Genomic DNA, 26,704 nt, shown 5'->3' with positions numbered 1-26,704 from the left:
TGAAGCCCCGTGGGAACCCCGTTGTCACCCAGTCCCTGCTGTTTGTCCTGGTGCTGCCGTGTTCTCACTCCTCGCCCTAGCCAGGTTTGAGCTGGGAAGGGTGTATTTATCCCAGAGATGGACAAACACCCTGGGCATCCCGGTCTACCCAACTAATAAAAACAATACATAATATAAAGGTGGTGTTACTACAACCTTTTTTAGTAGTCACAGTTTTTAAAGTAGTCACTAGGCCAGTTACCACTGGAACTAGGATTTCTACATGGAAATAAACAGAGTCCAAGAATGAAAAATTTTGGAAACCTGCCTAACCTCCATCCTACCTCTTTGATTAAATGTTTTATATCTAAATCAGATAATCTTTCACAGAGTTTATAAATTTAAATTCATCTGTATATTCACATACTTTTCCATCAAATAAAACGGCACTTGCACAGTTCCACGTGTTCCCGGAACTGCTACACACAGTGCTCTCTGTAAGGCCAATAAGCAGTTCCCCCACCCTGTAAGGACAGGCGCCAAGTCCTCGCTCAAGTTTTTTTTATTGTAAAACACATCACTCAAGGTGAGTACAAAAATATTTATTGACCAAAAATAAACTTGTACGTCAGCAACTTGTTGAAAGTTTCCGGTGCTTTTCTGTTGTCCCTGTGTCACAATTTAAGCCCTTGATTTTTCACATTAAGGAGGGAAAGAAAAGTGAAGCATGTTATTTGAAGCAATTTTTCCCCAATCATGGTCACATTATTAATCCTGTGCATAAAAAAATCCGTGAGGAGCTCTTCAGCAGTAGTCTTTGGTTCCGAGAGAGGAATTCTGTGGACTGCTGCACCGAGTGTTTGCTGTTTTCATCCAGCACCTCTGGGTCGTGTGGTTTAGCTGTGAAGAGAATACCTTATGTTCAGTTTAAATAGGACAATCTGAGGAAGCAACTATTAGAACTTTTAAAAACCTGATGCAGATTCTAAAGGGACAGTGGGGATAGGGATTTTTACCAATCCATATTTAGTATCAAAATGTGCTTCCTGTATCTTTCAAATGAACAGCTACAGCCCCATCTCATGACAAAATGGGGGAAAGGGAAAGAAAATAAGGAGTGCTCTGTCTTAAATCTTACTCTCCTCTGGGGAGTTAGGTTCAGCAGCACATTTGCTGATAGTTACTGTGTTCATTAATACATCGGCATACAAAAAATTAAAGATTCTCTTGCCCTGACTGGCACAGCTCAGTTGGTTGAGCGTCGTCCCATAAAGCAAAAGGTCGCCAGTTCAATTCCTGGTCAGAGCGCATGCCTGGGTTGCAGGCCAGGTCTCCGGCTGGGGTTGTGTGAGAGACAACTGATCAGTGTTGCTCCCTCTCTGCCTCCCTTCCCCTCTCCCTAAAAATAAAATCTTAAAAAGTTATTAAAAAAGTTAAAGATTCTCCTGATAGTGCCTGAAGTTATGATGGGTTTCTTCACAGGTGAACATACAGTTATAACCATCCTACCTAGAAAGTTCAGTAAATGTCATGAACAATATATTTTTGTATAAATTATATATGGTATGTATTCTCATTCAGCATCCAAAAGTGTGTAAAGGCTTTTGGATTTTAAGAGCCCTTACCTTAGTGTTCTTAATTGGATGTGCTGCCTCTCAGTTGTACTACTGCGCTCTTTGATAATCAAAATTCTTCATGTTTAGCTTTGAAACAACATTAGGGGCAAAAACCTCTGACTCTCCTCTTTGGCACCCCCTACTTCCCATTCCCTTTTAGTTTTAGGGAACTGACTACAAGTACCAGTTCCAAAGCAGGACAGACTCCCTCTCCGACCTCTTCTTTTACTCTCATAGCAGAAGAGTTAGGAAAACAGTGTTTCCATTTAAAAATCACCACCTGCTTTTAAATGACCTGAGGAACGAGGTATAAATACAATAGTTAACAAAAATTTTAAGCAAAATGAAGGGGAAAAAAGCAAAAAAGTCACATTTAGTGAACACTTATAACCTACAAGCACATTATAACCTTTCTGTTTTTTCCATACCTTTGTATTAAAAACCTGAGGTTTGGTCTCAACTTCCAAGGCTTGTGCATCACTTTCTTTGCAGTAACTCTCCGCTCCAACCGTATCCATAATATTGCTTCCACACGTCTGTGTGTGATAGCCACTGTCCATCTGACGGGCGAGCGGGGGGAGAACACACAAGGATAACACTGCAAACAACTCCACTTAGCCACAAAATTTATTTTGAGGAGCTTTAATGTTTAAGTAAATTCATATAATATTTATAAAATATTTTATATACTCATAAAATCTGATTCATATAATATAAAGTTTAAATATTTAAGTAAATCACTATCATTCACAACCGAAAACTATAATATTTAATATTGATCATATTGAATGAAATTTGTAAGTAATATATAAACATAAAAGGTAATTCTACATAGAACGGGTTCTTCAGCCCTGGCTGGGTAGCTCAGATGGTTAGAGCATTGTTCCAATATGCCAAGGTTGCAGGTTCGATCCCTAGTTAGGGCACCTACAAGAACCAACTAATGAATGCATAAATAAGTGAAACAACCACGTTTCTCTTTCCGTCTCCTTCCCCTTCGCTTTATTACCTCCTCCCTTTCTCTGTTCAACTTTTCATTTCATTGAAATTGTAGCATTCCAGTATACATTACACCCAAGAGAGCAAAAGAAAAAATGGGATTGTGGCAAACTTCCATTTTTGTACATAGGGGGAACCCCAAAAAAACCCTGGAATTATCTTCTGGAGGGCAGGCCCCCTGTAGTACAGGCTACCCCTGCTAGGTGAGTATTCTAGGAACCCAACTGTATCATCGTACCACCTGGCCTTGTGAGAGGCTGTGTTCGCCTTCAGTGAATTTTTTTAGAAGTCTCAACATGTTTGCCCATTTCATGATGGGTGATTTAAAAGTGCCCCTGTCCACACCACGCTGGGATTCAGCAGTTTTTGACCAAAAATGACATGACCCCTCGTGCCCTACCCTCCCTATTCACCTGATCTCACCCTGAACAACTTTTTTTTGTTTCCCCGGATAAAAAAAAGTCCTCAAAGAGAATGTTTTGCTGACAAGGAAGACGTGAACAAAAAATGAAGCACTAAAAGGCATCAAAACTGATGAGTTCAAAAATTGTTTTGAGCAGTTGAAAAAAATGTCAGGATGAGGTGTATTGCATCAAATGGAGAGCACTTTGAAGGTGAATGAAGTTTAAACATGTAAGAATAAATACACAATTTTTTATAAATAAATTTCATTTTGGGGGGTGTCCCCCCCATGTTTATTGAGCACCTAAGAAAGTGCAGGGCCCTCTATATGGCACTCAGTATCATACTATTCTTATTTTCTCCTTACTACGTCCCTATTAACTGCACAGATGAGGATGCTAGTGCTCAGAAAGGTTGACTTTCACAAGGCCAGGCAGAGTGCGGTAGCAAAGACTGAGGGTCCCCAGTTCCCATCCACTACACATGCTGCATTTACCTGCACAGTGCTGAGCACCAAGCAACGCAAACTCTATGTGGATTCATTAAGTCCTTTTTTGCAAACTGGGCAGAGGGAAGGAAAAGGTGTATACCTGTGCCGCCGTCACACACATCAGACTAGCCTAGAGAGTGCATTCTATCATCTTAAGAAAGATGTTTCCAGTTCTCAGGAAAGGGTGTGTATGTGTTCACGATGGAGTCATGTTCCATTTGAAAAAAACCCTTGTGACGTGTAATAAAAGAATCTTTTATTACATCCCAGGGGAAACACCCTGTGCCGCTAACATTCAGCAGCTCTTTGGTAAAAAATGTGATTATCAGATTGCCTCCAGAGAATCTGCCAATTACTCTTCCTTTTATTATTTGCCAGTGCCAAACAACCGGCTTCCATAACTCAAAACTGACTATACATAAATACGTAACTGACTATATTAAGGGAAAAGTTAACAGTACAGTAGAGAGTAAGTCAGGCATGTAAGCGTTTCTCCCACCCTGGAGGAAGAAAAGGATCGATGGGCAGCCCTTAAGACGGTGGCTGACCACTGGCTCTCTCCTAGACTACTACTGATGTCCGATGTACCAGCCAGACAACACAAATCATCTCCTTACTCCCCACAGACAAAGAGGCAGGCGCTGGTGTCGTGTGAAAGCTGGGAAGGATGAGGTGCTCAAAAAGATTAAAAAGTCACGCTCTACTCACTGTCAAAAGGAACCTGCCTTAAGACCCCACAGCCCGTAAACAACTTTAATTCAAATTTAGTTCTGATTCTAACGTTTCTATTCTTCCAGTTGCCTTTCAGTGCTGTCTCTACTGCCAGGCATCCTACACAGTGTTACTAAATTTATTTTTCTCCCACATAAATCAGATGTGGCTCTTTAAAAACCTTCCAGGTTCACAGCTGACAACGGTGGCTTACAATGTGTCCTTGAAGCCTGGCTTCGGCACTCCAGCCCTTCCCTCATGGCTCTCGGCCTCACGCCTGCCCCGCTTGCTCGCTACTTTTCAGAAGGGACTCCGTCTCCCACCAATAATTGAAAACCCGCGCTGCTAGTTTGCTCACATAAACTCTAATCAAAACGATCATGGTGTCCTATAATCCGATTATCATTCCCACTTTCTAAAGAGGAAACAAGCTCAAAGAAGTTACTTTCTTAAATTTATAAAACTAACTGCTGGGAAAGAAACTGAAATCTGCAGTTTGTGTCTCCCCACGCCCACGTTCCCCAGGTTCTTTAAAGCCATGCCAGCCTCCCACCTCGGTCCCAGCTAGAAATCCTCGCACTCACACCAATCCTTGCTCTCTGCCCTCTGTTTTCCATAGAAGTGCAAGGGCTACCTCTGCCAATCCTCCTACCAGAGCCCTAGATGCCGTCCCATCCTGCACACTGTGGCTCCCTCATGTATAAAATGAATCGCCGTTTCACAGATGACATCTACTGCATCCGGTGTAAGTTATCAAGAGGGTTACATTCTGACCCGAAGATACTTGGTCTGGTGTCTGGTACTTGAAAAGGACATATAACTGATACCTAGTATGAACAATCATCCTGCCTAGTTCCTAGTTTTCTTTGTTCTTTTTACTCTCGTCCCTTTCATATTCACTCAAATAGGCTAGTTTCTCCCATCTAAAGTAAAACCAAAGTAAAAAAAAAAGAAACAAAAGACCTTGGACTTTAATGTTCTCCACTAACTGTCATAAATCTAAGGTCTTCTGAGAGTTTTCTACATATTTTTTCATTACTTTACCTTCTTTCCATTTACCTTTTACCTCTCCACCCTGAGGTCGCTCACTCACCAAATTACTTCTGCTATTAATCCAACAGCCACTTTTCGAGCCCTGTAGCCCTTGCTTTTATTTTGAGGGCACAGGTATACATCAAGGGTATTGCAGGTCTGCTTCCAGACCACTGCAAAAAAGTGAGCATCGCAATAAAGCGAGTTGCCATCTTTCTGCTGATGGAGGGTCTTGCCTTCAATTTGTAAAAAATGAAATATCCATGAAGAGCAGTAAGTAAATACAGGTGTGTCTACTAAGTATTCTTTCCTTCTTAAAATATCTCATGACACTCTGCCCCCTCTGGCCAGTCCTCAGTCCCTTTCGGAGACTCTGCTTCCTTTTCCACTCCGTCTATTGCTTCTCGGGATTCCAAACCCTGGACTGCAGTTCCTACTTTGTATGTCCTTCTGGTTGAACTTGACTATGCATTCATTCAGCTTTCATTCCACAAATATTTAATGAGTAACTCTAGCATGCCAAGCTTTTTAAAATTTTCTGCGATAAAACAAATTATCTTCTGGGATAAACAAAAACACATGATCGCTGGATTAATAGTCTGACTGGCAAGAATGCAAAATGTCCATGGAATCAGGAAAGCACGTAATAATGAGCCTGGCTTGGCCAACGTGACCTGGGAAGGCTCCTTTGATGACACGACCATTAAGTTGTGAACTAAAAAATAAGCAGGCTAAGCAGGTAAAGTGAGGTGGAATCCCACACTGTGTGCAACGGTTCTCCGACAAGAGGGAGCATGGTATTGACAACTCTGGAAAGCCAGGTGACTGAAACAAAGAGCAGGAGGGAACAAAAGGAGGCTGGAAAGCAAGGAGAAGGCCAGACCACGCAACCTTTGCCAGCCATGCTATACATTTTTAAATTACTACCAAAACAAACATAAAAACCCTAAAATTCAGAAGAGTTATTATATAAAATTGAAGAAAGGAGATAAAAAATATAGTAAAAAAGTTTTCCAAAACTGGAGAATCAATAGGCATTCCAGAGAAAACAGTAAAATAATAGGAGAAATCTGATATTATTCAAGAAAAGAGCCAAGAAGAGAAGGTCATGAGCTTGCTAATCATAAGGGCCCTCTGGGTACCCAGGACAAATGATGAGAACCCACAACAAAGACTCACTGAAATTTCAGAATACTGCGGACAAAGATCCCGCACTCCCAGGAAGGGGGGTAAGAAGAGATCATACACGAAAGATTAAGTATTACAGTGGTTTCAGGCCTCTCACCAGCAATACTGAACAGAATCGATGACACTGTGTCTTCAAAGTCTCAAGGACAATATTTCCCAACTCTCCAATGTGACAGAATAAAGAACACATGATCGGACATGCAGTAGCTTGAACAATGTACTCTTCTTTGGAAAGCTACCAAAAGCTGTGTTCCAGTGAAGTGAGAAATAAACCAGGAAAGAGAGGAGGGGATATAGAAAACAATACAGAGCACAGGAGAGGTAAAGGAATTCCTAGTACGGTGAAGGCATTCCTGGATGATAGTGTGTACAATACACGGGTGTCCACCCATGAGAATAAAGCAAGTCAAAGGTCCTGGGAAAATATGGCTACCTTTGAGTTTGCAAGCTACCTCTGTAGTAGGAAAATAAGAATGTACGAAAATGTTTTTAAACTATTACAAAATGATCTGCAAAAAGTAAGCATTATTATCATATGGCCCAAAGGGTAAAAGTGAAACTGTTTGGTAGCTATCACAGAACCACATTTTAGCTCAATACAAGGAAAAGACTCATAATGAATGGTATTAGAAGTCCCCAAATGGACTGAAATACCCCTGCAGGTACTGAGGTCCACACAGAGGAGACGGCAATTCAGTAGTGATATAGGCTTCCAATGGGGAGGGTGACTGAGGTGTAGTTCAGTGAAAGTATTCTGTAATTCTTCTGTAAATGCTGTGAAAAGCTATAAATATAGTGAGAAAAAGGAGTTCACAATCCCTTTAAAGCCAAGTTTGACTGTATGTGCTTTCACATTTAGGAAACAAATTTAGAAGCTAAATTCGTAAAAGCAAGTCTAGTGGGGTTTTCTTTTGCTTTTGTTTTGAGCAATATTCTAGAAGTCAGGATATACAATATGGGCATGAAAATATGAGCAAAAGACTGTATTTAATTTGGGGTCACTTAGAATCCCTCCGTGCATTCCACACATTAGCAGGCCCAAACGGACAGCACTAGAGCATTAGAGGGGGGGGTGAGAGAGGAACGAAGAGTGCCGGCACACTGGAGCACAGGGTGAGTGTTAGGCATGTCATGAAGTCAGTACAGACTTGGACTGAAGAGCATGGACACTACAGCCAGACGGCCAGAATCCAAGTCTTGGCTCTACTACTCACTAGCCGAAGAGGCAATTTACTTAACCTCTCTGGCCCTCAGTTTGCTCATCAGTAAGAGGGTGTTAATAATAGAACACCTATTTCACAGGACTGTTGGGCAGATTAGACAAACTGACACATGCAAAGTGTTCAGAACTACAGCAGGCATATAGTAAGAAGTACCTAAACGTTATTGTTACTGCAAAATGGCAGGTAAGAACTGCTGTTCTGACTATTTTAAAGTTCTTTCAAAATTCTCAGCTCAAAGAATATGGCACTTAATGGAACCAATGTCTTTCTGAAAGTAAGTGCTGGCTAGGAGGTCCATCTGTCAAATGAATCACGCTTTCCCACTGACAGACATTGCAAAATTGGAAATGTTGGTTACGGAGACACATTTTAAAACAGAAAAGCAAAAAAAAAAAACCCTCACAGAAGTGCTCTAAGCTCAGTTGTTTTTCTCCCTAAATAAAAAGGAAAACCCCAAACGACTGTATTTTCAGAATACAAATGCTATACAGGAAACCGAATTCCTTTGGCACTAGCTCCACATGAAAGAGAGATGAATCATGAGAAGCTGTCTGACTCTGAAGTCTGCAAAAACGGAGCTGAGCTGCTTGGTCTTTTTTATGCTCTCATCTTTTCCTACTCCAAACAAATATCAGTTAATATGAATATTAAACATGCATCACGAGTCCAAATCACAAGAAAATAACCCTCTTGATATCAACCCAGTGTTGGTATTTTTTAAAAAATTTATATAATGCCAAGGTCCTCACATTTAATGCATTTTCTTTCTTACCATAATCTTAGAAGAGAAAGGCTAGCGAACACCGAGAGAGCAAGTAGAGGACTACAGAATATTAACACGTACCTGAGTGTTACTGCTTTCACACGGAATGACACTGCTTTCGGCAAGAGGTGACATACACATATGAGAGTTTTCAATACTGAAGGCGATCCCACTCACAGAATCAGCCATGGGCAAACTTCCATTATCCACCGGCTCCTTAATCCAAGTGTTCTCATCTGCTGTCTCTACAGGATCAACCATGTCCACAGTGTTGTTCTCCTTCTCACTCTCAACATCCTGCAGCAGTGCTAGGACCTCTGCAGAAGCACTGGACTGAGTCTGTGTGACAGACAGGGAGGTCACTACTAAACGTGTGCCATGTGGAGAAGTAGCACTATCCACCTGCTGCAGGTGGCCTCCAGCAGTGTCCATGGCGGCTGATGAGGTGTCTGTGGAAGGAGTATTCGCTTTGTTTTCTTCATCTTCACTGTGAGTCTCAAGGGTAAAAGGTATTCGAATCAGTGAGGTCTGATACTGAGTACCATCTCTATACATCTCAAGTCTCATAGGAGACCAATTTTTAATAGGTGAGCAGCCATCTATATAAGGACTTCTGATACATGGATTACTAATTCCATTAGCATTTATTCCAGATGATGCATCAGGAGAATGAAAAGTAATCTTCCTTTGTTCTAAAAGATTGGGAGGGAAAAATTAAATGGTAAAATCATAAAAATGGAAAAGCCATTCCTAAATGGTAATCATGTTTCATGGCAGAAAAAAATAGATTACTATTAGCAGTTGTGTTGTTTACTGAAGTGAAATGTTGTTGTTAAAAACAGTAGCAAATGGGCTGGTTCCATATCTTGGCTATTGTAAATAAAGCTGCAATGAACATGGGGGTGCATATATTCTTTCAAATAGTGTTTTGGGTTTCTTCGGATATTCCCAGAAGTGGAATTGCTGGGTCATAGGCAGTTCCATTTTTAATTTTTTGAGGAAACTTCATAGTGTTTTCCATAGTGGCTGCACCAAGCTGCATTCCCACCAACAGTGCATGAGGATCCCCTTTTCTCCACATCCTCATCAACACTTGCTATCTGTTGATTTACTGATGACAGCCATTCTGACAGGTGTACGGTGATATTTTATTGTGGTTCTAGTATTCATTTCTATGCTGTTTAGTGACATTGAGCATATTTTCATGTCTACTGACCATCTGTATGTCCTCTTTGGAGAAGTGTGTCTATTCAGGTCCTCTGCCCATGTTTTAATTGGATAAAAACATCATCTTTTTGGTATTGAGTTATATGAGCTCTTTATAAATTTTAAATTTTAACCCCAATATTGGATGTATCATTGGCAAGTATCTTCTCCCATTCAGTAGGTTGTCTTTTTGTTTTGTTATAAACAAACCGCCAAGACATGGAAGTAACCCAAGTGCCAAGCAACAGATGAGTGAATAAAAAAAGCTGTGGTACATATGTACAGTGGAATATTACCTGGCCATAAAAAGAATGAAATCTTATCATTTGTGACAGCATGGGTGAACCTAGAGGGTGTTATGCTAAGTAAAATAAACCAGTCAGAGAAAGACAAATACCATATCATCTCACTTACATGTGGAATGTAAAGAACAATTTGAATGAAAAAACAGGACGGAAACAGTCTCACAGATACAGAGAACAGAGTGATGGTTGCCAGAGTGGAGAGGGGTTGGGGGACTAGGTGAAAAAGGTGAAGGGATTGAGAAGTGCAGATTGGTAGCAACAAAACAGTCACAGGGATGTAAATCACAGCATGGGGAATAAATTACTACGTATGGTGCCAGGTGGGTACTGGAAATATTGGGGGGAACACTTTGTCAAGTATATGACTGTCCAACCACTATGCTGTATACCTGAAACTAATACGTAATAATATTGAACATAAACTGTAGTGAAAAAAAAGTCCAGTAACCAAACGAATGTGTCTCAGTAAGTAAGACGAGGTTCTCCCAAAATAATTCCTGTGGCACTTTACCTTTTTAAATTAAACAAAATACTCCCTGAGAATTATTTCCTCACAAGCATACTGCTATTATAACAACACTGTTCATACGCAAAGAAGATACTGGAAATATCAGGGGACAGCTACACATTAGCAGCTGTAGATATATGAGATGCAGTTGCCCTTCTTATCCACAGTTTGGTTTTCTGTGCTTCCAGCCACTTGTTGTCAAATGAGGTCCAAAAACATTCACTGGGAAATTTCACCTTAGTAATAATCCCCATCCCAAAATAAATAGCCATCTTCAGAAAGAATTCATTGTCATAATAATCAAAGATAGAAAAATTAAAGCAGTAAGAGACCTTTTTGTAATGCACCAAAGTAACAAACTTCAAAAACAATGATAATACCAGTGTTTCTGGATGGGGAGAAACTGACTTTCTTGTACACCATTGATGAAAATTTCAATTGGTGCAACCTTTCATGAAGCAAATTTGACAAAATTCATCAAACCTTAAAAATATTCACCCCTTTTGGCCAAATGATTCCATTTCTGACAATTTAACCAAGAGTATAAATACAGATAACACAATGTATATATAAGGATAATCATTAGTTACGTGATTCTAAAAAATTAGAAACAATTTGAATGTTAACCAACAGTTGAAAACAAGTAATACATCCATGAAATGGAATATTACATACTGATTCAAATTCATGGTTATGGACAATAATAAACAACTTGAATGACCTATGAAAAATACTCATAATAAAATGCTTTGTAAAGAAAGTAGGATAGAGAACTGTGTCTGTATGTGTGTGTATGTAACCCTGTGTGTATATGTACAGACACACACACACAGAAAGACTAACAAAAAATACCATTTTCAGTTTTCTGCTTTTCTTTACTATAAATAGGTTTTGAGAAACTGATATATTGCAAAGTGAAATATGTAAATTTCCCCATGCTATATTTGCTTTAGAAACCCTACTCAAACAAATGCATGTTCACAAAATATGAAATCTGATTACCAACGTGTGAACCTACAGTTCAGAAGCAAAACCAAAGCATACCCCAAGCCAACTTATCTCTAAAATTGCCACCTTTCTTTGATTCCCTTTATGAGAATGATTGATATAAATACTGCTAATCAAATTACCTGTATTTAACACTAGAGTACAACTTTGCCAAGAATCTGTTTTTACAGGTAAATTTTTTTTGGTAAAAAAAAATGTTTCTAAATTTTAAAAGGTTAGAACAAGCTAAAAAGAGCCCCTATAATAACAAAAATTGATAAAAAAATTTAAATTAGGTATTATGTTAGGAGACATACCTGAGAGAGGTGCTTTTCCTATTTGAAACGCAATTGGTGAGAAAGTAGGTGAAGAAATAGGTGAAGGATTGGTTATACTTCCCAAACTGTATTTTTTTGCACTACCCTGAATAGGGCTAGAAGAAAACTGCCCCTATGATAAAAACAAATACATAAAAATACACAGTTCTCTTCCTCAACCTTTATTTTCATCTTCAAAACACATTTATAAAGTAGGTCATATAAACTTTGATCTCCCCAAAGTAAAGATGCCAAGTCAAGTCATCTTGTAACAAGAACAGCTTAGAAAACTGTTACAAAAATTGTGAAACAGCGTATGTTGGTCAATATAAGATATAAATGCACTGTGTTTAAACAAAACACTGTATTTCATACTAAGCAGCTGTCCATGAAAAATTTTAATTAAATTACTTCATCAATGCCGATCCTGTTGTGTCATACTGAAAATCTTAACATAATTCAGTGAGCAAATTACACTGAAATCCCTTGAGACACATGATAAATTTGGTTATCCCATATATTTCTACATGCAAAATTGTACAGTCTAACCAAAATCATTCCTGAATAACGAAAATGTGAACCAATATAATCCTTATGAAATATAAACCCTAAAAGGCAACTATTTCTCAAGTGTAATATGGGCACCAAGGTCCAATTATATCCATAAGAAACTAACCAGTCACTTTTTAATACACTTCTTACCGAACTTGGTGTCTGCACAGGACTCCTACACTGCACAGGAGATAAGTCTATTGAATAGAAAACCTCAAGTGATGTTGGAGCACTACTGGCAAGACTTCTGGGAGAAGCTGGAGGTAAGGAGTCAGAGATACTTCCATTGCCATCTAAAAATAGCTTTCTTCTGAGGGATGAAGAACTAAGGTTTCCAGGAGATTGATCTGCAAAATCATCAGCTCTAAAATAGTCACCTACATTTAATGTTAACAGAACAAAAGGCAAAGCTAGTCATTTTGAAGAGCAATTAGACTTCAGTTATATGATTTTTTCAAAACCACCATATACTGTATGTTTGAATTGGTTTCAATAGAGCAAAGTTTAACAACGCATGTGATGTTTAAAATCTGAAATTATTCCTTCTTTTCTGAGTGCTTCATTATTATTATAAGTAACACCAGTACGGTGTTTGAATAAATAGTTTATGTCTATAGAAAAGCTCACTATGATAAAAAGGCTAATTTAGGCCAAGTTAAAAAAAAAGGAGAGAGAAATTTCAAACTAGTTCCCCGACTTCTTTAGAAAGAAGCACTGTTTCCATTTACAAAAAGCCATTAAAACATAACCTTTTAAGTTATGAAAGGTTTAAATAAATACAATGCTTACGTAATACATTTTCTATATTAAAATCCACAGGAAGAGACAGCAATGTCTGACATGCAGCTGGAAACAAGCAGATAAAAAAATACAAGCACGGATAAATCAACACAAGCATATTACATACAAGCTACCATGTGCTTCCCAATCAAACACCTCCCCATGATGTTCCAGCCGAACTCAATTATTTCATTTAAGGATTGTTTCGCATAACATGTTACCTTCCTGTAAGTGGTTTCCCATACTTTCCAGCACTGATATAAACTGTTAATGGCTCAAATTAACTCCTGGTTATTCTGCTGGCATTTGAATAAAAAAAGAAGTCAACCCACATTTGGGGATAAATTTCCTAATATTAACAAATTAAAAAAAAGATTTTCAAAACTAAAAAGTAATTTCTACGCTTTGAACCAAAAACACCAAACAACATACTGTTGCTATTTTTAAAACATGGCTTGATGTATCTATTCTAATTATTTTTAAAAGTCAGCTCCCATATAGGTCATTAATCAAAAGTAAACAATTTCAATTCCAGAGTAAAGTGTCACTACATAAACTGAATTTAAAATTAAATGTATCTTAATGTGGAACATACATTTCTTCAGAATATACTCATACTCACCATTGCTTTTCTCAGAATGGATGGTCAGCTTTCTTCCAATTAGAGATTCATTATTTACATTAATATCTGTAAAACATTTTAAGTAAAAATCTTACACTTTATATATTCTTCATCTACTTTAGGGGTTACTTTTTCCACAGTGAAAAAAAAAAAGAACCAAGTGGAAACTTTTATTTTACATTTTAAAAACCAATGTCTGCATATGTAAGTACATAAGGTGGCATATTTCTGTTAAGTTTATCTTTTTTAATTTTGAGGGAACACAGACATAAACTCAAAGGAGTATTACTGTATAGCAGATAAGGAGGCACCAACTATTGTATTTGCTGTGTATAACATGCACTTTCTGCCCAAAATTTTGAGGGAAAGATAAGGATGTGCATTATATGTGGTAGTACCTCAAATACCTTGTACCTGTTCTTGTGTTTTGTAATTGTTACATAAAATTTCTTGTACCGTAATATGTTCATAAATAAATGCTAAAATTCCTTTATAATACAAAAAATAAGTATCTAAATATAAATAAATAAATAATTGAATTGAAAAATTAAAACAAAAGATTTTTTTCCCTTGAAAGTTTGGGCCAAAGACATGGGTGAGCATCATACACGGCAAAATACAGTAATACCTGAAGGAAAGTGTGGCTGCTCAATGTTTTTGAAAAGGGTTTAAATTGTCTGAAATAAACTGCCAGATCATTTTGAAAAAAACCTAAAATTCGATAAATAAATGCAAGTCCTTTTTTTTCACAACAGGAGTCAAAATATAGCAGCAAATAATTTTTAAAAAAATTGAAAGTTAATAACTAAATATTAAGCTTTATAACTTGAAAATCACCAGGTTAAAAAAACAATGAAAAGAAAGAAAAAGCAAGGAGGCCAAAAACATCCCAGAAAGCTTAAAATACAGTAATAGAATAAATCCCAGTAACCTAAGAAACCTAAATAAGTAAATGGATGAATGAGTAAGTGGGTGGGTGGGTAAACAAGTTAAAGTCTCCTCTTAAATACTATCAGTATTGGTAAAAAATACAATTCTAGATTCAAATGCCTTTTTTTGCTGTAGGCGGTGTGACCTTCTTCTATAAGGCAAATGCCAACAAGGCACTCCATGGCTGAAAACCCTGTAACGTCCTTGGTTTTTAGGTTAGAATCCAAATACCTTAAACATGAAATGTGAATAATGTGACAATCTAAACTTACCATTTAAATGTATTGAAGTTTAAAAAGCCACATTTGGCTAGTGGCTACCATTCGTGAAGAACTGGGAATGGTCTGAGATTTCACCCTCCTTGCACGATGACAAGTTACCGTGTCAACGTTCCAAGGAGGCTGAAGACATGGGACTTGTGGGCCAAGACACAGAACTTCACTGTTCCCAGCACGGCAGGCAGCAGAAGCTTCATGTTCCACGTCAGTTCCCTTCGCCCCTAAGTCCCAAGGAGGTGACATGAAGCCCAGGTGGATGAGGCACACACAGTGGGTTTTCATCACAGCTGAGGAACCCTAAACTTGGAAAATCCCATTCTTTTTTTTCAATTACAGCTGCCATTCAACATATATTAGTTTCAGATGTACAGCATACTGGCTAGATATTTATGAAGTGACCCCCTAATAAGTCTAATAGTCTCCAGATACAACACAGTTATTACGATGTTATTGACTGTATTTCCTATGCTGTACTTTACAGCCTCGTGATTATTTTGTAACTGCCAATTTGTGGGAAATCCTATTTTTTATAAGCTGTGAGCAAACCTACTCCAGAGGAAGACACGAAACCTACTCCCTGCTCTGGAGGGATTCACTATCTCTGTCTTCCAAGGACATTCATACTTCAAACGTCCTTGAAAAGACAGGGTGGGAACAAGCCTATCTGTAACACTCCTCACTTCCTGTGCAGAAGTGTGAGACACAGAGAACTGTCTCCCAACACCACACTGGACAGTGCAGCCGTGGAGCCCCCCTCCTAACTGCTGCACTGGAGCGTCATGGGCTGGATTAGATCAGCACGTCACAGAGGCTATCATATTTTTCACATCTTCTTGATCTTGTATCACTGTAACTAACACAGGATACTCAATATATAAAATTATTTTATTAAAAAGATCACATAAGAAGGTCAATTCACCTCTTCAAAAATAAAAAACTAAAGAAGTTTGGGGAAAAACGTAGTGTCTATGAAAATGTCACCCTGGAGCCCTGGCTGGTGTGGCTCAATGGATTAAGTGCTGGCCTGTGAACTGAAAGGTCACCAGTTCCATTCCCAGTGAGGGCACTTGCCTGGGTTGTGGGCCAGGTCCCCAGCTGGGGGCATGTGAGAGGCAACTGATAGATGTATCTCTCATACCTGGATGTTTCTCTTTCTCCCTCCCTTCCCCACTCTCTAAAAATAAATAAATAAAATCTTTAAAAAAAAAAGATCAACTTAGATGTAGAATTTTAGAGCTGGGAGGGACACTAAAGACAACTGTGTAGTCCAATCCCTTTATTTTACAAATAAATAAAACCGAAGTCTAAAGAGATTGAATCATTGATCAAGTCACCCTTTCTGTTTTATAGTAAGTAGCAGGAGGTCTACATCCACTATCATAGCTTGTAATGGCTGAGAATACAGAGTCTGAACTGAAGATGCCTAGTTTCGAATCCAGGTTCCTTTACTTTGATCATATCTGTAATCCTGAAACAGGTGTTGTAACCTTTTTAAAACTAGGTTTTCTCACCAATAAAATGGGGGTAATAATAGCACTTACCTCATATAAACTGTTGTAAGGAATTACTGAAATCACTTAGCACTGTCCCAGCACACGGAAAGTGCTCAATCCGTTTCACCCATTATTGTTGTGGTTTTGATAAAGAATGGAACAAAAATTCCCTTATCCTTAGATCATACTTAACACATACTATGTAGAAGAGGGGGCGAACCCACTGAAATGAGGGATGCATATACCCAAAGTAACATTTGAACACTGCTTTACAACCCAAAGGATAGTGAGAGCAGATATAAGGTAACTATTTCCTGGAGGTAAAAAAAAATATTTGAAAAATTACTGGCATGCCCTTAAATTTGCTTATTAATTTTGCAGATAATCAGCTGCATTACACTGTCCCAGAGGTCAAGCGTCCATCCTTCCTCTACTTTTATAAGAAATCAGCAAAAAATTAACCTTCAAAATCCCTGCAGAAGTCAGTACCAACTCTCAGCTCTATATTCAGTACCAACTATTTCTGCATCTACAGATCCTCCATCACTATCATTGTAAGTGATATTTGCTATGGTCTTGAAGAAAAAGTTAAATTCAGAATAGAATGGCCCAAAATCCCAAATTCAGTACATTTAAGTCAGACTTTGAATTCTAACCCTTAAATAGTTAAATCCTATGGTATCCAGAAATTTAAATTATAGCAAGCTCCTTACCAAACCAGGGAAACTAACACTTCACTGTATGTCGCTTCACGTTCATGGAGTTTTATAATTTTATGATTTTTATTCAAAGGTTTTTTTTTGTACACTCACATTTACTGGAATGATACTCTGAAAGCTGTTTCCCTTCATGATCAGTCCAAGGAGAGGGTACGATGACATCCTTAGTGAAAAACTAGTAAGATTAAAGTCATACAGTTAGACATAAATTCCCCTCAAACATAAAAAGTACCTGTGTTAATTTCAAATAACCATCAGAAATATTATATTCTGACTTACAAGTTATAATTAAAAATTTTAATACTTAAAAGCACAAATGACCTAAGGTGAAATGGAAGAAATTTAAAATATATATAAAGAGAAATCTTAATACTTCAAATCAACCACTTAAATTTGAAACTTGCATATTAAGCTAAGGGCATTAAATATAGAAAATATATTTATGATCTCTTCCCCAACTTTTTTTTGAGGGAGAATGACAAAAGGGAGGATTAAGAGAGGATGGAATAAATGGAGATAGACATATACAAGTAAGCTAGTTGAGCGGTGTGCTGGAGCTCCTTGTACTGGCTCTCAAGATCTAATTATTAAATTTTCAGGAATTATATGCAAAGCTAACATTAAAAATAAAATAAGCTGCAAGCAAATCTGAATCATAGTAATGTGCACTTGAAACATACGATCTTATTAGGCAATGTTGTCCCAATAAATTTAATTTAAAACAAACAGTGTTAAATATTGCAAAAGAAATTGGGACCAAAGTTATTAGTATGTTCAATGCTGGCTAGCTCTAGATGGTAATATAACCTAAAGAAATATTATTTCTGTTATTTGTGATGTAATTTTAGTGGTTTGTCCTGTTTTTTCCCTAAAAGAAAAGAAAATCAAATGTATATTAATATTTTCAAATTAAAAAATAAAATCTTATGTTTATAATAAATTATATTAAAATACAGGTAATAAATACTCAAAATCACCACTTGCTCCTTATTTTACTACGTTCTCAATATCTACGCTTGAGGTGATGTCTTTTGATCTGCATGGTGGAACTCCTGTATATAATGGTGTACCACTGCAGTTCTTTTCCTATTCGGTGATGGAACGAGAGTAACTTAAACTTGGCCATAGTTGGAATACTTCCATCATAAGTAGCAGCAATCACTAAAACTCATGTTCTTCCCACAACCACACAGCCAGCTGTTACACAAGCACACCACCGTATATTCAAATGGAGACACACCATTTGGATACATGTCTTCCTCTTTCATTCTAGATATAAAGTTAAGCCTAATACTATATTCTCTCCTTCCCTTTTTGTTTTGGGGGCAACTCAAAACATTCTCTTTGTATTTTGCTATACCTATAACAAAGAACCAATTTCCTTGACTAAACTACCTATGAATGCATGAGGAAAAGATGCAAAATGGGGGAGGGGCAAAGATTATGATACAGATAATCCCAGAAAAAAACAGAAAGGACCCCTAAAATTACGAAGCCATGCACAAGTTCACTCAAAATGAAAGATATACAAATCCAAATAATCAGATAAAATCTTAAAGTAGTAAGAGTAGCACAAGTTAAAAGGTTGAAAACAACCAGTACTGCAGATTTGAGGAAACAGGAAGTATCATAATACAGTTGGGATAAAAACTGGTACCACCCTTTGGGAGGGCAAGGTGGCAAGATTTACCAAAGCTGAAAACACAAAGCCTCTGACTTAGCAAGTCCATTTCAATTATACAAAGATATACGTACAAGGGTGTTCACTGAAGCATTATTTGTGATAGAAAAACACCGAACACAACCTAAACAAATATCAATAGGGGCTGAGTTAGGTTATGATACATTCATACAATGGAATACTATGGTATTACTAAAATTGGTGTGTGCTGATAATAAAAAAATCAGAGAAAAATTAAGATGCAAAGGAGTATGAGGACGATGATCCTACATGTGTAAAATACAGGGTCCACCACAAACAATGCCCCTTTTTTATTACAAAACCTTCTATTACAAATTGTAAGCACGTGATTCTGTAACATAACAGTATCACACTCAAGCGTACTATATGACATTTTAGGTGAAATGCTCAAATTGAAATGATAAATTATCACACCCATATTATTACCCTCCTAACCACACTCAAGCAGGCCTTACTTCTGCCGGACCCTGCATTTAAAGGACATGTGCTATTACATGCATAAAATTAATGACAGTATAAATGTTACAGTAGTTACTTATAGAAGTAGGATGGGAGAACAAGAGGCTCCTGGTTTTCATCTGATATTTTTCGCAGTTTGAACTTTTTTGTTTTCACTGTATATTCTGTTTTAAATATGTATATGAAAAAACTTAAGTTGGTTGATACATTGACCCTAATGTTCACTCTGATTTCATTTTCTTAGTCTTCAGCTGAATTTCCTTTTAAAGTTGAAGATTCTAAAAAGAAAGCATATTTTCCAAAATGTTGGGAAATGGGAAAGAGTCTGAGAATATTCTACTGAGGAGCAATCAAGTGATTGGATCAGAATGAACATTTTGAATTACAAGGTAGATTAAGTAGATAAGGGTTGGAGTAAAGCATATGAAATGATTTTTGAAGAAATAGGCTGTATCTTAAAGACAAGGTGACATCGCCACCACTGAAAAAATAAGGACAGAAGGGGCCTGATCTCTGAACAGGCCGTAGCTTAAGTCTTTTGGGGCGCAGAAGAGCCACATATAGCTAAGGAATAGAGGTGGGTAGAGAGGGCTAGCGAGGGAAAAAGGAAAATAAGAAATGTTGCCATGGCATGTAGACTTTGAGAACATAACTAGATAGATAGCCCTTATTTGCACTCTAAAAAGAGCTCAGCAAAGAAACAAAAATGAAAAGCTTAGCTCGTAATTTGTATTTAAAAAAAACCTCTGTATTTGTAAAACACCTTTTCTACTTATCACTGAGACATCTTATTTCATGAAATACACTGTCTTAAAAATCCAAGGTATTAACGACATCAAAAGAGAAAACCATTACCAATGCCAATCTGGATTTTCAAGGTCTAAAACCATTCAACTTCCTCTACCTAAACTGCACTTGAAACACAAGTTTGTGCTAATCAATATTCTGAAGGCACAAGGAAGGCACAAACTTGCTAGACCTGAGAATGAAAAGATGAATGAAGCGCAATATTGGCCAAAAAAGAATTCAGTCTAGGGGAGAAAAATCACTAACTCGATCACAATAGTAGGTAAGTATGAGAGGTGTTGGAACAGGTGGAAAACATTGGTCTTACGGGAGCACAGAGGGACACTCACACAGCTGGGGACAGGCAGGTTGGTGTGGAGCTAGGACAGGAAAGGATTTGAAGGAAGTCTTCCTAAAAGAGGTGGCATGCACGTGAAATTGATGCTTCACTGGTTTAATGATCAGTAACAGTTTTAAGTTACCTCTTCAATGGCTTTTTGTCTTTTGTCTTCCACATCTTTATCTATTCTATACAAAGATAAAGAAGAAAAATAACCAGGCCATTATTTCAGCTGATTGAACATTTAAAATAATAACCTTTCAAAGAAACAATTTCTTTCTTTTGAAAACTGGCAAGTGTTAAACTCATTTGAAAAGAAAAATTGGAATCTTATCACACTTAGTTAATGATATTATTTAGATATTCAGCATTGCACTGTTAGGCTTCACTCTCTTACTCCATTCACAGTTTGAAGGGAATAATATTTGCTTTTACGAGGTTTAAACTGGTAATAATTTAAAAGTTGCTATTAACAACATAATAGAAGCTGAATAAACTTTATTCTTTAATCACAACAAATAAGTATTTCATTCTAAAGAAATCTAAAAATTCATTTTCAATTATAACAAAGTTTATCAGTCATAATTTTAGAATCAACTCTTACTTTGAAATAGAAACTATCACCCTTAGCTGAATAAATAGGCAAAAGTATAAATTATGAAATACCAGCAATAAACAACTTTGTCCAAATGAATCTTTTCACTTTGATACAATATGCAACTGTAATTACAAAATTTGATCAGCTGTGTTATTTAATATAAAATGTCTGGTCTCAGGCACAAGGCACATACTTGCCAAAGGACTCAGCAGTTAGCCTTGTAGGACCATTACTCTAATCTGTTTCAGGAAAGAATATTTGCTTCCATCAATAAATTAGTAAGACACTTTTTTCCTCTCAGTCTTTTCATATATATATGTTTATGGCTTAATAATGCTTAGGTAATAATGCACACATTTCAGAAACTAAAATCAAGTGGATTTTTCAAATGAGGGAATTATGAGAAAGACTTCAGTGATAATCTCTGTATCTCAGCTGAAACAACAGCCATTTGAGGATAACTCAATTCTCTTCATCTCACCACGAACATAACCAGGTCAAAACGATGGTATATAATAACACTAACACATAGTGTTAGTAAGATCTGATCTAGCATCACCTCACTCAGAAACTTTTTGCTGCTTCATCAGAGGGACTCCAATGACCTGAAATGGAAAATCAGCGTGGCAAAATGTTGTAGGGCCAGATCATGCAAGGTCCTAAGAACTCTCATAGGGTACAGTATCCTGGCATTATGTGTATATTACAGAACACCAGCATGATGCACACAAGTTACACGTATGCCCGGAATGCATTCGTAGAGGGGAAGAGGTTGAGGACTGCTGACCTCCTGTATGGAAAGACTCATTTGTTTACACCACTATGCCTTAGAGTTATTTTTTTTATGTGTAGCATGGCATGAAAAGGGCAGGAAGCACTGATATAGGGAACTTGGATTAGATACGAAGAGACATTCAAAATCATTGCAAGAAATGAATCAACCTGTTTTAAAACTATACTCACTAACCTTGGTAGAAGCCATAACTATTCACTGAATTACATTAGTAAATTAAATTAAAATTAGGGTCTTTAACCACTCCTTACCCCTACCCTATATCTACTGATATACACCAAGATTCATAAAAGTGCCCAGACAATATGTCGGTTATTAGTAAATATAGGAATGTTGTGTCACAACTTTGGTTAATGGAATTATGGACTCTAGAGGGTAGGAATAAAGTCCTACACATACTTCTTCAGTGTTCCTCTCAGTGCCTCAGGGCTCAATGAATCTCTCTTGACCTAACAGATAAGTTTTTCATGGTTGAATATATAAAGAGGAAAAGTAAAGCATATAGTTTGTATGAAATAAAAAAATCTGTCTCATTTGTGACTCATTTGCTTTTAGATATTCTTTTTACCTTCTCTTTCAAAAGTATTTCGATTTAAGTGGAAATCTTTTTATGTTCATTCCCCATTCTATTCCTTTTGGATGGACTTTAATTAATTCGGAATGAATGATCATCAAGTTACCAAGCCAAGAGTGGAAGGGATAGAAAAGCCAGACAAATATTTTCAAGAGTGTCTCAACATGTGTACATCTTTCTGTGACTAAATTCTAAAGATAAAAGATTACCTATTGTTTTGGACAAACAACATATGTATCTTAGGGCCAAAAATTAAAAGCTGATCATACCAGTATTCAACTTCTTCAAGTTAAAAATTAGACTATGAAACTGAAAACAACAAGAGTCCCTCAGACTAGTAACAAAACTGTTATCTATAATTTGTAATTACAGGCCACTGCAGCCCTGACTGGTGTGGCTCAGTGGGTTGGATGTCATCCTTGTAAACTGAAAGGTCGCCAGTTTGATTCTCAGTCTGGAAATGTGCCTGGGTTGTAGGTCAGGCCCCCAGTGGGGCTGCGTGAGAGGCAACTGATCAATGTTTCTCTCTCACATTGATATTTCTCTCCCTCTTTCTCTTTTCCCTTCCCTTCTCTCTAAAAATAAAGAAAGAAAATCTTTAAAAAAAATCATAGTAATTTGTAATCAAAAACTAGGTCTGTTCCACCAAAAAAGTCCATGCTCTCATTACATGAGACTTCTTTAAGCAGCATAAGTCAGAGGCGTACTAGTGCTTGGAACCCTACAGAATACATCAACAAAGAAGTTAAGGCTAATATGATTACTGGGTTGGATTCAAGACAATATAACTCAGATCTCCAAATGTCCTATGTCAAAAAGTTGGATGAAGTCTATGAAAGCCCTGTCTGTTGCTAATAGATACCCTTCCATTCAATGTGTCTTAACGTGGAAAGGGGATTTTTAGGCTTCCCTAATGCATGTGGCAATGAAACAGTATTTTGTTTTACCATATACCCCTCAAAAACAAAATGATTCAATGGCAGAAGCCACAGTCATGTAGAAAGGTACAAATTTCAAAATGCTCTTCCCTTTTCCAAGTGCTGAAGAGGCAGAGTTGTCCCATGAGTAGCAGAGGGAGAGGTTATCTGTGAAAGAGGGACTCCTACCCGGATTTGGAACTGTTGGCAGAGGGATCTTTCTGGGAGTAGTTCTTTGAACTTACTTTTCATTTAGATAAGATAAATCTGTATTACAATTTTCCCTCCCTTATATTATTACATATAAAAATACTCAACTCTGGAATTTCCTTCTCTCTTCATGTGAGAGTATGTTATTACACTTTGGTGTAAGAAGGGAAAACTTACCGAGAACGACTTAAGTATAAGGCCTGACGATGGATGTCTTCTGGGTCTATTTCTACAGGATTTATTACAGCTAGTTGATCAATAGACCACCTAAATTTTCCTGGAGTCTTGATAAGAGAAAGTGAGCTTATGAGTAAAAGCAAACTGAAATAGTTCATCAAAATGGTAACCATTGTCAACTTCAAAAATAATGTGAATGTTTATAATATTTATACCTCTTATTTTTAAATTTCATTTTGCCACAAAATTAATGGCAAGTGGTAGTCAAAGAAACTAAATTAATTGAGTTGATTGTATGTATCTCTTTTCAAATATCCAATCTTGTCTCTGGGTGATTTTTAAAATTATATAATAATAGGTAAATCACAGTAGACTATTAACGGTGTAGAAGTTCTACAATTAACACTCATTAGTGATGTCCAAGTAAAGGTAAAACTCTTAGTTACCAAAAGTATTTACTTTCAATAAGAATGAACTACAATTAAAATCCTAACTATAAAAGTGCCTGCAAAAGCTCATAAAACAGTTGATCCTTAAAATTACTATGATTGGTAACCAGTGCCCCCTTTCTTTCAACCATCTAACAAAAGCAAACTCTTAACCAAATCGTAAACTGTAAGTCAGAATATACTTTTGACAAATTCAGGCTTAAAAACCAAACATGCCATATATCTGGCTTTGAGGATTAATTTGCAGTCATTCCATTCTGTTTTTGTAATTATGACTAGTACATAAACAAGATTTAATATGATTCAATTAAAAATGAAGTCGGATTAGTGACTTAATATAAACTGTGTAGCTAAAAGTTTCCTCTAATGCATACCTGCTTCAGGCTGATAGGAACTTGTAGCATAAATGCATAAACAACCGCTCAATTTGTAGTTTTCTAGAAAATTCACTAGATTTAAAGATCAGACCTCAAAAGAAATTGTCCAGTGTAGCCAGTGACAGTAAAAATAAGCCTTCCCAAGTCTCCAGAGGAGCACTTTTCCTTCCATAGCACCCTTCCGCTTAACCACTAGTCATAGCACACATCATATTCTTTTGAAGTTGCTAATTTAGTCCTGTCCATCCCATTATACAATCTGCAAGTTACGAATGGTTGAAAAACCCAAAAGAATATTAGTATCTCTTGAAAATTACATGAAATTCAAGTTTCGGTGCCCATAAATAAAGCTCTATTGGGACACAGCCATGTATATACGTTTACATATCACCTATGGCTGCTTTTGTGATACAAGCACAGGTGAGTAGTTGTAACAGCAAAGCCTTAAATATCTACTGACTGATTCTGGACAGAAAAAAGTTTGCTGACACCTGCATTAGAGTGTAAATTCCTTTAGAGTTTGTGTCTAATGACCTGACTTGTTCACAGTGTAACCTCTATGCCTAGCACCGTACCTGACACATAGCAGCCTTCAAATAATGTTTGCTGAATAAATGAGAATAGACAATTAGATGACATAGCTTCTTCTCTAATATGGTATTGGTAGATACATCATCAACTATAGACAGCACACTTGCAGGAAGCTAACATGTTATTTATTAAATAAAAAAAGTGGAATGCTAACTTTAAAAAAATCTTCTAGCTAACTTATTTTTCAACCCAACCACTAGATTATAATGAACATGATAATTAAAAAAGCACATTTTAAGTAATATAAGCTCCATGGCAACCCCTTACTTTGTAGATATTTATATTTAAAATTATTTGTAAACACTAGTTAAAAGTAACTTACTGGTAATTTTGTTGATTTAAAAACAGGACTGGAGACAGTTTGTTCATGGAGATTAGAATAATCACCAGGACTTTCAAAAGGATTTAAAACAGGGATCCTTCCTGGAGTTTCCGGTGTTATTTGCATTTTTGGTTCTTTGACATCTCCCATAGCACAGAGAAAAAAACTAAAGAGAAATCATAAGTACATATAATGAAACTACTAAGTTCCACTGACATTCATTTTGACAATTAAAATGTATTCAACAATCATTACAAAAATTAACTCAAAACCTAATGCTGTTGGATTTTTTCTATATAGTTTACAAAAGAAATCACGTATTTTCTCAAATGATCCTCCAAATAACCTTGAAAACTAAAGAAGGGTATTAGTGACATCATTTTATAGAATTAACAAGCTGAGAGAACTTAAGTGTCTTTCTTATAAGTACCAGTTAACCAAAGGGAATGAGTTCAGGTCTGCTTTCGAGGTAACTAAATGTTACAATAGGCACAAAATTCCTTCCAGCTAGGGGACTTATACCTCTAATCTTTAGTTCATTATATCAAGTCTTTCAGCACTTTGACATCCTTCTGACATCCTAGCAATTTCCTTACCAAGCTGCACTTATTAAACAATTATTTGCGGCAAGAAACGATAAACCTTGTGCACGCGTGCCTTTCTGGCAAATTAGCTGCCACCAAGGAAGTATGACTGATTAAGGATAGGAAATTAACCGCCTTCGGTCGCCTCTCCTCAAACACCCTCCTTTCGTTGAGAACCCCAGGATAGAAGGCGAGGCTGCATTACTTCCAGTAGAAAAGGGCTACAATTATAGAAAAAGAAGTCTCCACTTATTGGAAGGGTGAAGTGCAGCTGGCTTCCTTGGGTGAAAAGCACAGGACACTCACTCCGTGTCACCTCCAACCCATGCAGTTACTCTTTCTCGGTGTCCCTCCCTTCGATACCTACTCCTGCAAACTCTGTCGGTGCTCCCATACATCCTGGGGCTGGCGGACACGCGGGTCCGAAGCCGGGAAAAGGGACCTCTCCAATTCGAGACAGGGGAAGGGCCAGGAACTATAAAGAACGTACCTAATGGTGTGTATAAAAAAGAAGTCCCCCAAAGGCGACTCCAGCGTTCCGAAGTGGCCAAGCCTGCTCCCACAACAGGCACAGACTCTTTAACTCCCCGCTTCCGCGCTGTCTTAGGCCAACACGGGCTCGGGCTTGCGGTCGATTGGCCAATCGCGTCGTACCGCTGTCCGCGAACCGGCCAATCGCATCGAGGCGGCGAAGCACTTTCGAATGGCAACTCCACGCTTCACAT

At 37.4% G+C, this 26,704-nt stretch overlaps 1 protein-coding gene across 2 annotated transcripts; it reads right to left on the bottom strand.

Annotated features, from left to right (window-relative positions):
* Nucleotides 1-565: 565 nt before the first annotated feature.
* On the bottom strand, nucleotides 566-26,648 carry BORA (BORA aurora kinase A activator). Of its 2 annotated transcripts, none has more exons than XM_045201912.3 (12): nucleotides 26,470-26,648; nucleotides 25,396-25,561; nucleotides 23,657-23,763; nucleotides 20,530-20,575; nucleotides 17,194-17,275; nucleotides 13,681-13,746; nucleotides 13,068-13,124; nucleotides 12,429-12,625; nucleotides 11,727-11,859; nucleotides 8,485-9,095; nucleotides 2,024-2,155; nucleotides 566-879 (listed from the first exon to the last, which is right to left on the bottom strand). In XM_045201912.3, the coding sequence occupies exons 2-12, from the start codon at nucleotides 25,543-25,545 to the stop codon at nucleotides 784-786; spliced, it is 1,677 nt and encodes a 558-aa protein (XP_045057847.2). In that variant the 5' UTR covers nucleotides 25,546-25,561; nucleotides 26,470-26,648; the 3' UTR covers nucleotides 566-783. The 2 variants fall into 2 exon arrangements, with proteins under 2 accessions (XP_045057847.2, XP_024422948.2); XM_024567180.4 differs by having other exon boundaries at nucleotides 12,429-12,655; nucleotides 26,470-26,647.
* Nucleotides 26,649-26,704: the final 56 nt, after the last annotated feature.

Source organism: Desmodus rotundus, chromosome 13, assembly GCF_022682495.2.
Source record: "Desmodus rotundus isolate HL8 chromosome 13, HLdesRot8A.1, whole genome shotgun sequence".
In the NCBI taxonomy this organism is placed as follows: domain Eukaryota; kingdom Metazoa; phylum Chordata; class Mammalia; order Chiroptera; family Phyllostomidae; genus Desmodus; species Desmodus rotundus.
Note: the sequence above shows the minus strand (reverse complement) of the source record. Positions and strands in the feature narration are given on the sequence as shown.

Excerpts from the sequence above, each read along its gene's own strand:
- BORA (XM_024567180.4), bottom strand. The coding sequence starts at position 25,545 with ATGGGAGATGTCAAAGAACCAAAAATGCAAATAACACCGGAAACTCCA. Across the intron at positions 17,276-20,529 it reads GACAAAAAGCCATTGAAGAG|TTTTTCACTAAGGATGTCAT; the intron begins GTAACTTAAAAC and ends TAATCTTACTAG. Across the intron at positions 13,125-13,680 it reads CCATTCTGAGAAAAGCAATG|CTGCATGTCAGACATTGCTG; the intron begins GTGAGTATGAGT and ends GCTTGTTTCCAG.